Genomic DNA, 12,686 nt, shown 5'->3' on the forward strand with positions numbered 1-12,686 from the left:
AATCGAATGTTGGTTTCTGGGGTCCTCCAACCATAGACGGCCCTTCTCCTAGACCAGTTTCTCAACCTGGGCAACTTGAAGATGTCCGGACTTCAACTCCCAGAATTCCCCAGCCAGCGAATGCTGGCTGGGGAATTCTGGGAGTTGAAGTCCGGACATCTTCAAGTTGCCAAGGTTGAGAAACAGTCCTAGACTATATATGGAAGACAATGCGTCAACGGAAACCCCCCCCCCCACTTCTACCCCGGTGGCTCCATCTCTCAAGGTGTTCTCCCCCTCCCCACTCTTTTCTCCCCCTCCCCGGAAATTGACTCCTCCTCTCCCTTGGCCAGCTTGAGGAGGGGGTGAAAGTGAAGACCCCCCCCGTCATCCCTCCAAACAAGGAACCGGGAGACCCCTCCCCAAATTTCCCCCCTTCGGGCTCATTCTCGATCTTTTTCCCCGCCGCGGCGTTCCCCCCTCCCTTTCCCCAAATCCGTGCGTTGTTCGGTTCTCATTTCTTTCCCCATCTGGACCGGAGAAGGGTCTCCTACCGAGACAGCCCCCCCTACCCCGCCATCGGTGCTTTGCCCTCCCCCCCCCAAACGTTTGCCGTCTTCCTCTCTTCCTTCTTCGTCCTCTTCCAACAAAGATTTCCCTCCACTGGGGAGGAGAAGGGAGAGAAGAGGAAAAACCGGCGGGGTAAGGGGGGGGTGAGAGAGAAATTGGGGACTGGGTGTACCCCCCCCCAAAAAAAATACTTTAAAAAAAACCTCACATGTAAGCCAACATTATAAACAGGCCCGGAAACATGGCAGTTTGTGCTGAAAACAGGGGTGGGTGGGTGGGTGGGGGAATCGGTGGTCACGCAGTCACAATTAATCACAATTACAACAGTTTGCAAAAGCTGGAAAGTGGCCAGGCTTGGAGGACAGAGCCAACAAGGGGGTGGGGGGGAGGCGGGAGGGGTGGGGTGGGGGGTGGGAGAGATTGCACAAAAAGGAGGAGGGGAGGGGAGTCTTTTATCCACAGCCATTCCTTAGCGAGCTGCCGTCTCCCTTTCCTGCTTGAAACCAGCTTTAAACCAGCTTTAAACCGCCTCTTGGCGAAACCGAGGACAACAGAAAGCGCCGACGAGATATATATATAAAAATAAATAAATAAATTCATTCTAACCATAAAGGGATAACTTTTCACCACGGGATTCGAACACAGGACGGCCCTCGTTTCGTTCACAGGATCGGGGTCAGGAAAGGATCTAGCCTAAGTCAGCCCCGGGAACGAGCCCCCCACCTCCTCCCCCTTAACGGTTTATGCCGTTAAGATCTGCTGGTTTTTTGCGTCTTCTGGAAAAGGAGACAAGCCGGGCAGAGGTGGTTCGGCGCTAACGTTCCCTACCGCTTCGTAAAGCATTTGGGGCGTCGATCGTGCGCGCGACTTGCATGAAAACGTGCTTAAATTGGACGGCATAGAACCCGGGGGGAGGTGGACGGGCTCACCCGCGATTTCCGCTACCGTTTCGTGCGAACCGATACGAAGCGGCTGAGTATCGCCTCTGAAGCTGGAGCGCACCCACACACCCCCTCCCTCCTCCTATCGTAGTCACACATACACACCCAAGGCATGCACCCACAAGCACACACAACTCCTGAAAACAGGGTTTAGGTAGGCAGTAGATCGCAAGAAAAAAAATAACGCACAGGTCCTAAGAAGGGGGGAAAACATCCTCCTTCTCCGCTTTAGAGAAAGAGAAAGAGTGGAATGTCGAGAGTCACAACCGTGTTTCATCGCCGTTGTTCACAACTAAAAGCAACAGTGGTTCCTACACGCGGGAAGTCAATGGCAGTAAAATCGCCGTGGTTTCGGAGGAGGGAGGGAGAACGTCACGGCCGGCGGGAGAATTCCCACCCGGGGCCGACCCTCGAAAAGGAGGCGTTAACTCCCCAACGCCACGTGAGCTCCCCGGAGACACTTAAGGGAGAAAACTGGCAGTACGAGTCGAATAAGTTAATAAATAAATAAAAGTTAAGAGGAGATCACCAGGTCCGGGGATAGGAGGAGAGGTGACCAAGACACTGAGGACTAGCAGCGTGGCCGAGAAGACTAAACGAGGAGCAACTCCGAAGAGAGAGAGAGAATTTCTCCCGGATCTCCTCAACGAGCCAACCGGAATCTTCCGATTTCCAGATATTTGGGGAAGAGGAAGGCAGGGATACAATTCCAATATCGGGTATGATCCGTGTGGCAACGAGGAATTGCGGAAAAATGGGGGTCGGGAGCCCACCGAATTGGGGAAGGGGAGAACCACGGAGGCAAGAATCGGGCAGGCGGGCCTTGGTCCTTGAAGGTTTTGTCGTTTAAAAATCAAGACACTGAAAAAACCACGGCGGGAGCGACACATAGAAAGTCTAGATAGAAATCTACAAACAGACAAAATATAATATAATATAATATATATATATTTTATGTATATATATATATATATATATGTATATATGTATATGTATAAATAACAAATCGGGCTATTTACAAGACACCCACACGCAACGCCACGCTCACGCACACACGCGGGGAAGGGAGGGGGGAGGGAGGGAGGGAGGAGGGGAAGGGAGGAGTCGGGAGGGGCGGGGTATGGCGGGAAAGCTGGGCGCTGGAAGACTCAGGCCCCTGCGCCTCTCCTGGCCGCTGCTCCTGGTTGGGGAAACGTCTCGGAGAATTCCCACTAAGTACTGAAGTAAACTGCGGAAGAAGAAAAAACAAAACAATATTTTATAAGGAGTCCTCCACAAATGAACGACTGTAATGGGACGCCGCCCATTACGGTCGTTAGGTCACTAAAAACGGTCGTTCCGGTGACCGGTTCAGTTTTGTGAGCTTTTTTTTTAGGTCACTAAAAACGGTCGTTCCGGTGACCGGTTCAGTTTTGTGAGCTTTTTTCTAGGTCACTAAAAACGGTCGTTCCGGTGACCGGTTCAGTTTTGTGAGCTTTTTTTTAGGTTACTAAAAACGGTCGTTCCGGTGACCGGTTCAGTTTTGTGAGCTTTTTTTTCTCTTTTTAACGGCGGTCACAGTTTGCTTTGAATGTGGTTTTTACACACACACACACACACACACACACACACACACACACACAAACACACACTATGCCCCATTTTTCCTGGCAGAAGGTTATGAAAACAAACTAAAATAAACAAAGGCCGAAAGCATTTGAGCGTCCAAGAAGGGATGGGAAAAGAGAAAGGGAGAGAGGGAAGAGAAAGAAAAAGAAGGAAGCGTTGGGAAGGGAGAAGAAAGGAGAATGAAGACGGAAGGAAAAAGAAAAGGAAGGGAGGGATTGAGGAAACAAGGGAGGGAGGAAGGGATTGAGAGGAGGGAGGGAGGGAGGGTTTGAGGAAGGAGGAAGGGAAGGCAGGAAGGAAGGGACTGGGGAAGGTGGAAAGAAGGAAGGAGAGGATTGAGAGGAGGGAGAGAGGGAAGGAGGAATTGAGAAAGGGAAGGTGGGAGGAAGGAAGGATGGAAGGGATTGAGGAAGGAGGAAAGAAGAGGAAGGAGGAAAGAAGGGAGGAAGGAAGGGATTGAGGAAGGAGGAAAGAAGGAAGGGATTGAGGAAAGAACGGATGAAGGAAGGGATGGAGAGGAGGGAGGGAGGGAAGGAGGAATTGAGAAAGGGAAGGTGGGAGGAAGGAAGGGATTGAGGAAGGAGGAAACAAGGAAGGGAGGAAGAGTGAGAGGAGAGAGGGAGTGAAGGAGGAAGGAATTGAGAAAGGGAAACTGAGAGGAAGGAAGGAAGGGATTGAGGAAGGAGGAAAGAAGAGAGGAAGGAGGAAAGAAGGGAGGAAGGAAGGGATTGAGGAAGGAGGAAAGAAGGGAGGAAGGGATTGAGGAAAGAACGGAGGAAGGAAGGGATTGAGAGGAGGGAGGGAGGGTTAGGGAGGAAGGAAGGAAGGAAAAAAAGAAGGAAGGAAGATAGGAAAGAAGGAAGGAGATTATAATGAGAGTGAGGGAGGATCTCAGGGAAGTCCTACCTTAGCACTTGCCACCACAGGTGCCCCTGACACGGGTCCCGTGTCATGCCCACGCCCATGGCCACACCCATCATGGCCACGCCCCCTCCAGCCCTCCGCGGTCAAAGACAACTCTGGTGGAGCCCTCCACGAAATCAAGTTTAACCCCCTGCTCTAAATCCACTCCAGAGATTTCCCTGCCTCTCTTTACGCCCCATCGCCCCTGTTGCCGTTGTTGTTTTTTGCAAGGCTCACTCACCAATGATGATGATCAAGATAATGGCGCATATCACCCCCAGAATTATCATCATCTGTCAGGGGAAAAGAAGGAAAGAAGGCACGTGAATCGTCTACATCGAACTTTCTCCAATAGGGGAATTTCTGGATTGCTCCGTCGGAGAGCCGTTTCCCGTCTTAAAGCAAAACCTTTCCAGATCCTCTGTGATCCAGCTCCTTTCAGATCGTAAAGGAATGCTGATTCAACTCCCAGAATTCCCCAGCCAGCAAAGGTTTCCCGGGGTTCGGACCAAAACAAACATCCCCGTTGTTTCGACTGGGTAACTTTCTTAATAGACGGTGGGAATGCGGCCGACGTAATATATCTTGACTTCAGCCAAAGTGGGGAAAGAATTAACAACCCACGAACAAGATTAAATGAATAAACGAGTTAAAGGTGGGCTGGGTAGCACGATCAATAAATAATTAACTGATAAGACTGGCTGGGGAATTCTGGGAGTTGAAGTCCACCCATCTTCGAAGGGCTCCGACGGAGAACTACTGTGATGGAAGCTTAGAAGGGAGGGCGTGACGTACATCCAGAAGACTACAAGGACCCTGTGGCTCGGCCTGCTTTCAGGAAGGAATCCCATCTCCAAGGGATCCCCGTCCAGAAAATGCGGGGAGCGGCAGCGGAGCCCCGGGGCTGCTTCTGCTGCGTCCGCTGGACTGTGGGGCTGGGAAGGGGGCGGGAAGAGCGGCGGGTCTGGCGGTGGCCGGTGGTGGCAGGCTGGTTCGCCTCCTCCTCCTCCAACAGGCAACAGCACTGCCGGATCCAGTTGTAGCCGCCTGCAAAACGTTTCCTTTACAGAAATCTCTGCGCGGCAGATAGAAACTGCTGCGTGGGGCTTTCTTGCAAGGTGCGCAGCCGCGCAGCTGCGCACCTTAGAGGGAACAGTGCCCGCTTCTTGAACCCAACCAGATCCTGGGATCTCTTCCCCCAAACCCACTTTGCGCAGGTAATCCGTGCCACCTGATCCCGTATTTCTCTCCGAACGCCTGGAGAAGATTTATTTGACAGAATTTTTAAAAGAACCGAGTGAAGTTTTTCTGTCTGATCCACCATCATGAGAAACCCGACAGAACAATTAACCAGTGGAACAGCTTGCCACCAGAAGCTGGAGGGGGGGGCGCGCCATCACTGGAGGCTTTGAAGAAGAGACTGGACAAGAGATTGGTCTGGGGTTTCCTGCCTGAGCAGGGGACTGGACTAGAAGACCTAGTCCCATCCGCCGGCCAATGCCGACTGGCGACTACCCGGAGGAGAACCTTCTCTGTGGCTGCTCCGACCCTCTGGAACGAGCTCCCCGTGGAGATTCGAACCCTCACCACCCTCCAGGCCTTCCGCAAAGCCCTTAAAACCTGGCTGTTCCGACAGGCCTGGGGCTTTGCTTCCCCCCCCCCCTCGAATGGTATGGTTGTCGTGTGCTTTTAAATTGTGTATTGTTATGTTCGTCTTTTTTATCCCTTGTCTGTACCCCCTTCCCTGACTTGGATTGTGAGCCGCCCTGAGTCCCCTTCGGGGAAAAGGGCGGCATATAAATGCAATAAATTCCAATTCCAATTTACCTCCAAAGGTCCCTTCCAGCTCAGTTATTCCCGAGAGCAGCGGTTGGCAACCTGCGGCTCTGGAGCCGCATGTGGCTCTCTCATCCCTCTGCTGTGGCTCCCTGTTGCCAGTTGGGAAAAGGGAGAAGGACGCTGTGCTAGGAGACGACTCTATGGTGGGGGAACCGGACTTCCAGTCGGCTGCAGAATTGAAAGGGGGGGAGGGGCGGGGGGGGGGCCTTCCGGTTAGGACACTTGTGTCTCTTTCCGTGTTTAAGGTTGCCGACTTCTGCGCTAGAGGAATGGCGCAAGACGGCATCTCCTTAATCTCAAGAGTTCTTCTCGGTGTAATATTATCGGTGGCGCTCCCCAGGGAGAAAAGGACAAATTCCCTCTCCCAAGTTAAGATCTGGTGGATCCTTTGGACCTAAAGGGAAGAAGGCAACCAGGTTTGTGGGCGAGGAGGAGGAGGAGGAGGAGGAGGGGGTGGCCATCCTCCATCCTACCTTTAAGTTCTTCCACCAGTATTTGCGCTTAAGCTTGGCGGCGCTGGTTTCGAATTGGGAGGCTCCGGCTTGAAGGGCGTCGGCACGGTCGTCCAGCTCCGAGAGCTTCTGATCTCTCTCTAGGACCTTGTCGACGTTGACTCGCATGATGTCCACCACCTGGAGGGAAAAGAGACACCGCCGAGAAGGTGAGACGGAGGAGGAGGAAGCGAGAACCACCGAGGTCTGGAAGCCGATAGAAGGGCGGAGTTTTTAACCCCGGGAAAGGAAATGCCTGCAAGGAAACCATCAAGGTCAGAGGGCACAAAGACTCCTGCGATCCTCCTTTTTCTCCTCCCCTACTTTGCAAACCCTACTCCCTTCTAGCACTGATGATGTTACCTAGTTGGGTTGTGAAACGTCTGCAAGAAAACCACCCAGCTCAGTGAGCACCAAGGACCTCCCCCCCCAGTCTTCCTCCTTCCTTCCTTCCTTCCTTCCTTCCTGGCACTGATAATGTTCCCTAGTTGGGTCCTGAAACATCTGCAAGGAAACCACCCAGCTCAGAGAGCACCAAGGAGCCCCCAGTCCTTCTCCTTCCTTCCTTCCTTCCTTCCTTCCTTCCTTCCTTCCTTCCTTCCTTCCTTCCTTCCTTCCTTCCTTCCCTCCTCCCTCCCTCTTCCTCCTTCGTGGCACTGATAATGTTCCCTAGTTGGGTCCTGAAACATCTGCAAGGAAACCACCCAGCTCAGAGAGCATCAAGGAACCCCCAGTCCTTCTTCTTCCTTCCTTCCTTCCTTCCTTCCTTCCTTCCTTCCTTCCTTCCTTCCTCCCTCCCTCCCTCCCTCCCTCCCTCCTGGCACTGATAATGTTCCCTAGTTGGGTCCTGAAACATCTGCAAGGAAACCACCCAGCTCAGAGAGCACCAAGGAGCCCCCAGTCCTTCTCCTTCCTTCCTTCCTTCCTTCCTTCCTTCCTTCCTTCCTTCCTTCCTTCCTTCCTTCCTTCCTTCCTTCCTTCCCTCCTCCCTCCCTCTTCCTCCTTCGTGGCACTGATAATGTTCCCTAGTTGGGTCCTGAAACATCTGCAAGGAAACCACCCAGCTCAGAGAGCATCAAGGAACCCCCAGTCCTTCTCCTTCCTTCCTTCCTTCCTTCCTTCCTTCCTTCCTTCCTTCCTTCCTCCCTCCCTCCCTCCCTCCCTCCCTCCCTCCTGGCACTGATAATGTTCCCTAGTTGGGTCCTGAAACATCTGCAAGGAAACCACCCAGCTCAGAGAGCATCAAGGAACCCCCAGTCCTTCCCCTTCCTTCCTTCCTTCCTTCCTTCCTTCCTTCCTTCCTTCCTTCCTTCCTTCCTTCCTTCCTTCCTCCCTGGCACTGATAATGTTCCCTAGTTGGGTCCTGAAACATCTGCAAGGAAACCACCCAGCTCAGAGAGCATCAAGGAACCCCCAGTCCTTCTCCCTCCCTCCTTCCTTCCTTCCTTCCTTCCTTCCTTCCTTCCTTCCTTCCTTCCTTCCTTCCTTCCTTCCTTCCTTCCTTCCTTCCTCCCTGGCACTGATAATGTTCCCTAGTTGGGTCCTGAAACATCTGCAAGGAAACCACCCAGCTCAGAGAGCATCAAGGAACCCCCAGTCCTTCCCCTTCCTTCCTTCCTTCCTTCCTTCCTTCCTTCCTTCCTTCCTTCCTTCCTTCCTTCCTCCCTGGCACTGATAATGTTCCCTAGTTGGGTCCTGAAACATCTGCAAGGAAACCACCCAGCTCAGAGAGCATCAAGGAACCCCCAGTCCTTCCCCTTCCTTCCTTCCTTCCTTCCTTCCTTCCTTCCTTCCTTCCTTCCTTCCTTCCTCCCTGGCACTGATAATGTTCCCTAGTTGGGTCCTGAAACATCTGCAAGGAAACCACCCAGCTCAGAGAGCATCAAGGAACCCCCAGTCCTTCTTCTTCCTTCCTTCCTTCCTTCCTTCCTTCCTTCCTTCCTTCCTTCCTTCCTCCCTCCCTCCCTCCCTCCTGGCACTGATAATGTTCCCTAGTTGGGTCCTGAAACATCTGCAAGGAAACCACCCAGCTCAGAGAGCATCAAGGAACCCCCAGTCCTTCTTCTTCCTTCCTTCCTTCCTTCCTTCCTTCCTTCCTTCCTTCCTTCCTCCCTCCCTCCCTCCCTCCCTCCTGGCACTGATAATGTTCCCTAGTTGGGTCCTGAAACATCTGCAAGGAAACCACCCAGCTCAGAAAGCATCAAGGAACCCCCAGTCCTTCTTCTTCCTTCCTTCCTTCCTTCCTTCCTTCCTTCCTCCCTCCCTCCCTCCCTCCTTCCTGGCACTGATAATGTTCCCTAGTTGGGTCCTGAAACATCTGCAAGGAAACCACCCAGCTCAGAGAGCACCAAGGACTCCTCCTCAGAAGATTGACACGTAATGGTCCCCTCCATCAAACCGAAGGATTCTGAGAAAGACTTTATCTTGGGTGACGTCAACCTCTCCTAACCTCACCCCCAGCCAGCTAAGTGAAGAATTAAGGGAAGTACAAGGGAACCCAAAGGAGGGTTAAATGTCCCATAGCCCACATGGAGCCCCCCAAAATTCCTTTGAGCCCCCCCCCCAAACCCTCCCCCCTGTCTCAGGATATTGAATTCAAGGTCATTTTTCAAACCTGTAGTTCCTTGTAAAAGGAGGGATATAGCTTTATTTCCCATCAATAAAAACCAATGCAGGAAAATTCTACTTGATGTCCTTCCTCCTCTCCTCCCTGGTGACAGTTTTAAGAGACCAGAGCTAAATCGATCGATCGATCGACTGAAGTCATTTATTTGGTGGGCTAACTGATCAACTGCAGGGATTCGCTTAACGACGGTGGCAAGAAAGGTGGTAAAGCGGGGCAAAATTCACTTCACAGCAGGAACGTTGGGGCTCCATCGTAGTCGTATACATTTAATAAACACGAATTTTAAAAAATAAATAAAATAAAATCGGAGAAGGGGGAGCAAAAGAGGGCGCAAGTGAAGAGCGAGAAGATAAGGTGGAAGAAAGAAAATTTGAAAATAAAACGCAGACAATTTACAGTTACAAAGAAAAACAGACAAAGGGATAGAAACCCCCCCCACACACAAAAAAAAGAAATCACAAGATAGTAAGGAAGGGAGGAGAACAGGGGGAAACCCTGGAGAACGATACCAGAATAATAAAAAGGAATACTCTGAAGAAAAGATACTACGACCATAAAAAACAGGAAAAAGAAGAAAGTTAGGAGAAAGGAGAAGAAGAAAAATGATGAAAAATGGAATTTGCGAGAGCCCAAGAGAAAATGGATAAAAAGAGGACGAAGAGGGGGAGAGTAGTATTAGTAGATTAAAGTAGTAGTATTAGAGGTGAGAATTCACCGTTGAGTAACACCATTAGACCACAACGTTGGAAAAACTTGAAAAGCTGATAGGAAATCCTTTATAACTACCTGCATGGAATTAGCAACCTAGTTTCCTACTACGTAAGGCGAGATGAGCCATGGGAGATGAAAATATGTAAAGAGCTTTATCTATTTTTGTATCTTGTATTTTGTAAATCTTGCCTTTTTTATATAACTTTCAAATAAGGGGAAAAAAGAAAAGAAAAAGAGAACCAGGTCATCCCCTGAAGAGGAGAATATGTAAACACAACAACAGATTGAGTGGATGGAGGGAGGAGTAGAAGGAAAGATAGGAAGGAGAGGAGAAAGGAGAGGAATAGGAGAAAGGGAAAGGCAGAGGAAGAATGGGAGGGAATGTAAGAGTAGGAAAGAGGGGAGGAAGGGGAAGAAGAGGGGAAGGGTAAAGGGGAGGAAGGGGAAGGAGAGAAGGGAAAGGAGAGGAGGAAGGAAGGAAGGAGAGAAGAAAGAGAAGAAAGGGGGGTAGGAAGGAGGGAAGGAGGGAGGGAAGCAAGGAGGGAAGGAAGGAGAGAAGAAAGGAGGGAAGGAAGGAGGGAAGGAAGGAGGGAACGTAGGAGAGAAGGAAGGGGGGAAGGAAGGAGGAAAGGAAGGGGGAAAGGAAGGAGAGAAGGAGAAAAGAAAGGAGGGAAGGAAGGAAGGAGGGAAGGAAGGAAGGAGGGAAGGAGAGAAGGAGGGAAGGGGAAGGAGGGAGGGAAGGAAGGGGAGTAGGAGAGAAGAAACGAGGGAAGGAAAGAGGGAGGGAGGGAAGAAGAAGTAGGACCGTTGTAAGATAAGATGGATCTATGGGATGTTAAAAAAGCAATCTTCAAGTATATTGTTCAACAGTAGGGAAAAATTGTTATAAATACAAATGCAACTAATTAAGAAATAAAGAAAGTATAGTATATTGTTAATTGTAGAAAAATTGAAAGACATGCTCTCCGTGTCAAAACTTAACTAGAGGGTATATATTGTTTATTAATAAAATAGGCCCAGGGAGAAATACGAAACGATAATTTGGTGCCGTTTTTCATGGGGCAACTGAAGATATGGACGAGGGGATAAATGGGGAACTCATCCAATTTGCAGATGACACCAAGCTGGCAGGAATAGCCAACACTCCAGAAGACAGGCTTAAGATACAGAAGGATCTGGGCAAACTTGAAACACTGGGTGCTATCTAACAAATTGAAATTCAAGGGTGAAAAGAGTCAGGTTCTACATTTCCTTGGAGTCCTGCGGAAAAAATCAAGGTGGGACCACGGCTGATGACCTCTTTCTATCGGTCCACCATAGAAAGTGTCCTCACATATCGTATTTATAGTATGGTATGCTGGTTTAGCAACTGCGGAGAGGAAGGCACTTCAGAGAGGGATCAATTCGGCACAAGGAACCATTGGTTGCCCTCCGACACCGCTGGATGACCTCGCCAGGTCTCGCTGCTTTAGCAGAGTGAGGAAGATACTCAAGAGAGGATTCACACCCTGGTCAGTGTCTCTTTGTAAGAGCCCGAGGTGGCGCAGTGGTTAAATGCAGCACTGCAGGCTACTTCAGGCTGACTGCAGTTCTGCAGTTCGGCTGTTCAAATCTCACCGGCTCAGGGTTGACTCAGCCTTCCGTCCTTCCAAGGTGGGTAAAATGAGGACCCGGATTGTTGTTGGGGGCCATATGCTGACTCTGTAAACCGCTTAGAGAGGGCCGAAAGCCCTATGAAGCGGTATATAAGTCTAACTGCTATTGCTGTTGCTATTTGCACTTCCACCATCAGGCAGAAGATATCAAAGTATAGCCAGCCGAACCAACCGGTTTAAAGATAGTTTTCTATCCTCGGGCGGTGAGACTTTTAAATCCAACCACAATCTCTCCAATCTCTCTTTTTTCCTTTTTCCGTTTCTGTTATAATTTTGCACCAGTGAGGTTAAAACTAAATTTCGTTGCATTTAAGTACAATGACAATAAAGATTATAGATACATGCTATAAACAGTGGAACAGAAGTTGCCTCCAGAAGTTGTAAATGCCCCAACACTGGAAGTCTTTAAGAAGATTTTGGATAGCCATTTGTCTGGAACAGTATAGGGTTTCCTGCCTAGGCAGGGGGTTCGACTAGAAGACCTCCAAGGTCCCTTCCAACTCTGCTCTTGTATTGTATATTGCTTATGAATTAAGAAAAAATGAGTATAAAAATTGGAAAAGAATGGAAGAAAATAATTTGGCTGAAGGCGAAAAGCAAGCGACGATGTAACATGGATTATGCCAAGGAGAGGATGTAAAGGGAAGATCCGGTCATCACTTTGTTTTGAGACTAGGTGTAAAGTTGTATTAAAAAAATAAAAATAAAACTTTGGAAAATAAATCAATAAAATAAGATTTGATTATTAATTTAGGCGCCTTCTCAGGAAAATACCCTTTGGTGCCCCTGATAAGGAGGGGCATAAGATGTCCCTTCCATCTCTGGGGAAGTGTTCCTCCCCTCCCACCCCCAGCATGGACTTCAACTCCCAGAATCCCCCACTTCTCACCTCATCCACTTGAGCCTGGGTTTCTCCGCCCCCTCCACCCTCCCCCAGCACGGACTTCATCCCCCAGAATCCACCACTTCTCACCTCATCCACTTGAGCCTAGGTTTCTCCCCCCCCTCCACCCTCCCCCAGCACGGACTTCAACTCCCAGAATCCCCCACTTCTCACCTCATCCACTTGAGCCTAGGTTTCTCCTGTCCTCCATGCTCCCCTAGCATGGACTTCAACTCCCAGAATCCCCCACTTCTCACCTCATCCACTTGAGCCTAGGTTTCTCCTGTCCTCCATGCTCCCCTAGCATGGACTTCAACTCCCAGAATCCCCCACTTCTCACCTCATCCACTTGAGCCTAGGTTTCTCCCCCCCCTCCACCCTCCCCCAGCACGGACTTCAACTCCCAGAATCCCCCACTTCTCACCTCATCCACTTGAGCCTAGGTTTCTCCTGTCCTCCATGCTCCCCTAGCATGGACTT

The 12,686-nt window shown here is 50.3% G+C and overlaps 1 protein-coding gene across 1 annotated transcript in view; it reads right to left on the bottom strand.

Moving 5' to 3' along the window:
- Window positions 1-321: 321 nt before the first annotated feature.
- The window catches only part of VAMP2 (vesicle associated membrane protein 2), a 29,291-nt gene continuing 16,926 nt past the window's right edge, over window positions 322-12,686 (bottom strand). The window contains exons 3-5 of the mRNA XM_087714274.1: window positions 6,314-6,472; window positions 4,243-4,294; window positions 322-2,718 (exon numbers count right to left, since the gene is read on the bottom strand). Of these exons, the coding sequence (XP_087570400.1) occupies window positions 2,702-2,718; window positions 4,243-4,294; window positions 6,314-6,472 (228 nt within the window). The 3' untranslated portion in view covers window positions 322-2,701. The remainder of the gene's footprint in view (window positions 2,719-4,242; window positions 4,295-6,313; window positions 6,473-12,686) is intronic.

Source organism: Thamnophis sirtalis, unplaced genomic scaffold, assembly GCF_051295495.1.
Source record: "Thamnophis sirtalis isolate CommonGarterSnake01/CBP01778 unplaced genomic scaffold, rThaSir2_p1.2 scaffold_4, whole genome shotgun sequence".
Lineage (NCBI taxonomy): Eukaryota > Metazoa > Chordata > Lepidosauria > Squamata > Natricidae > Thamnophis > Thamnophis sirtalis.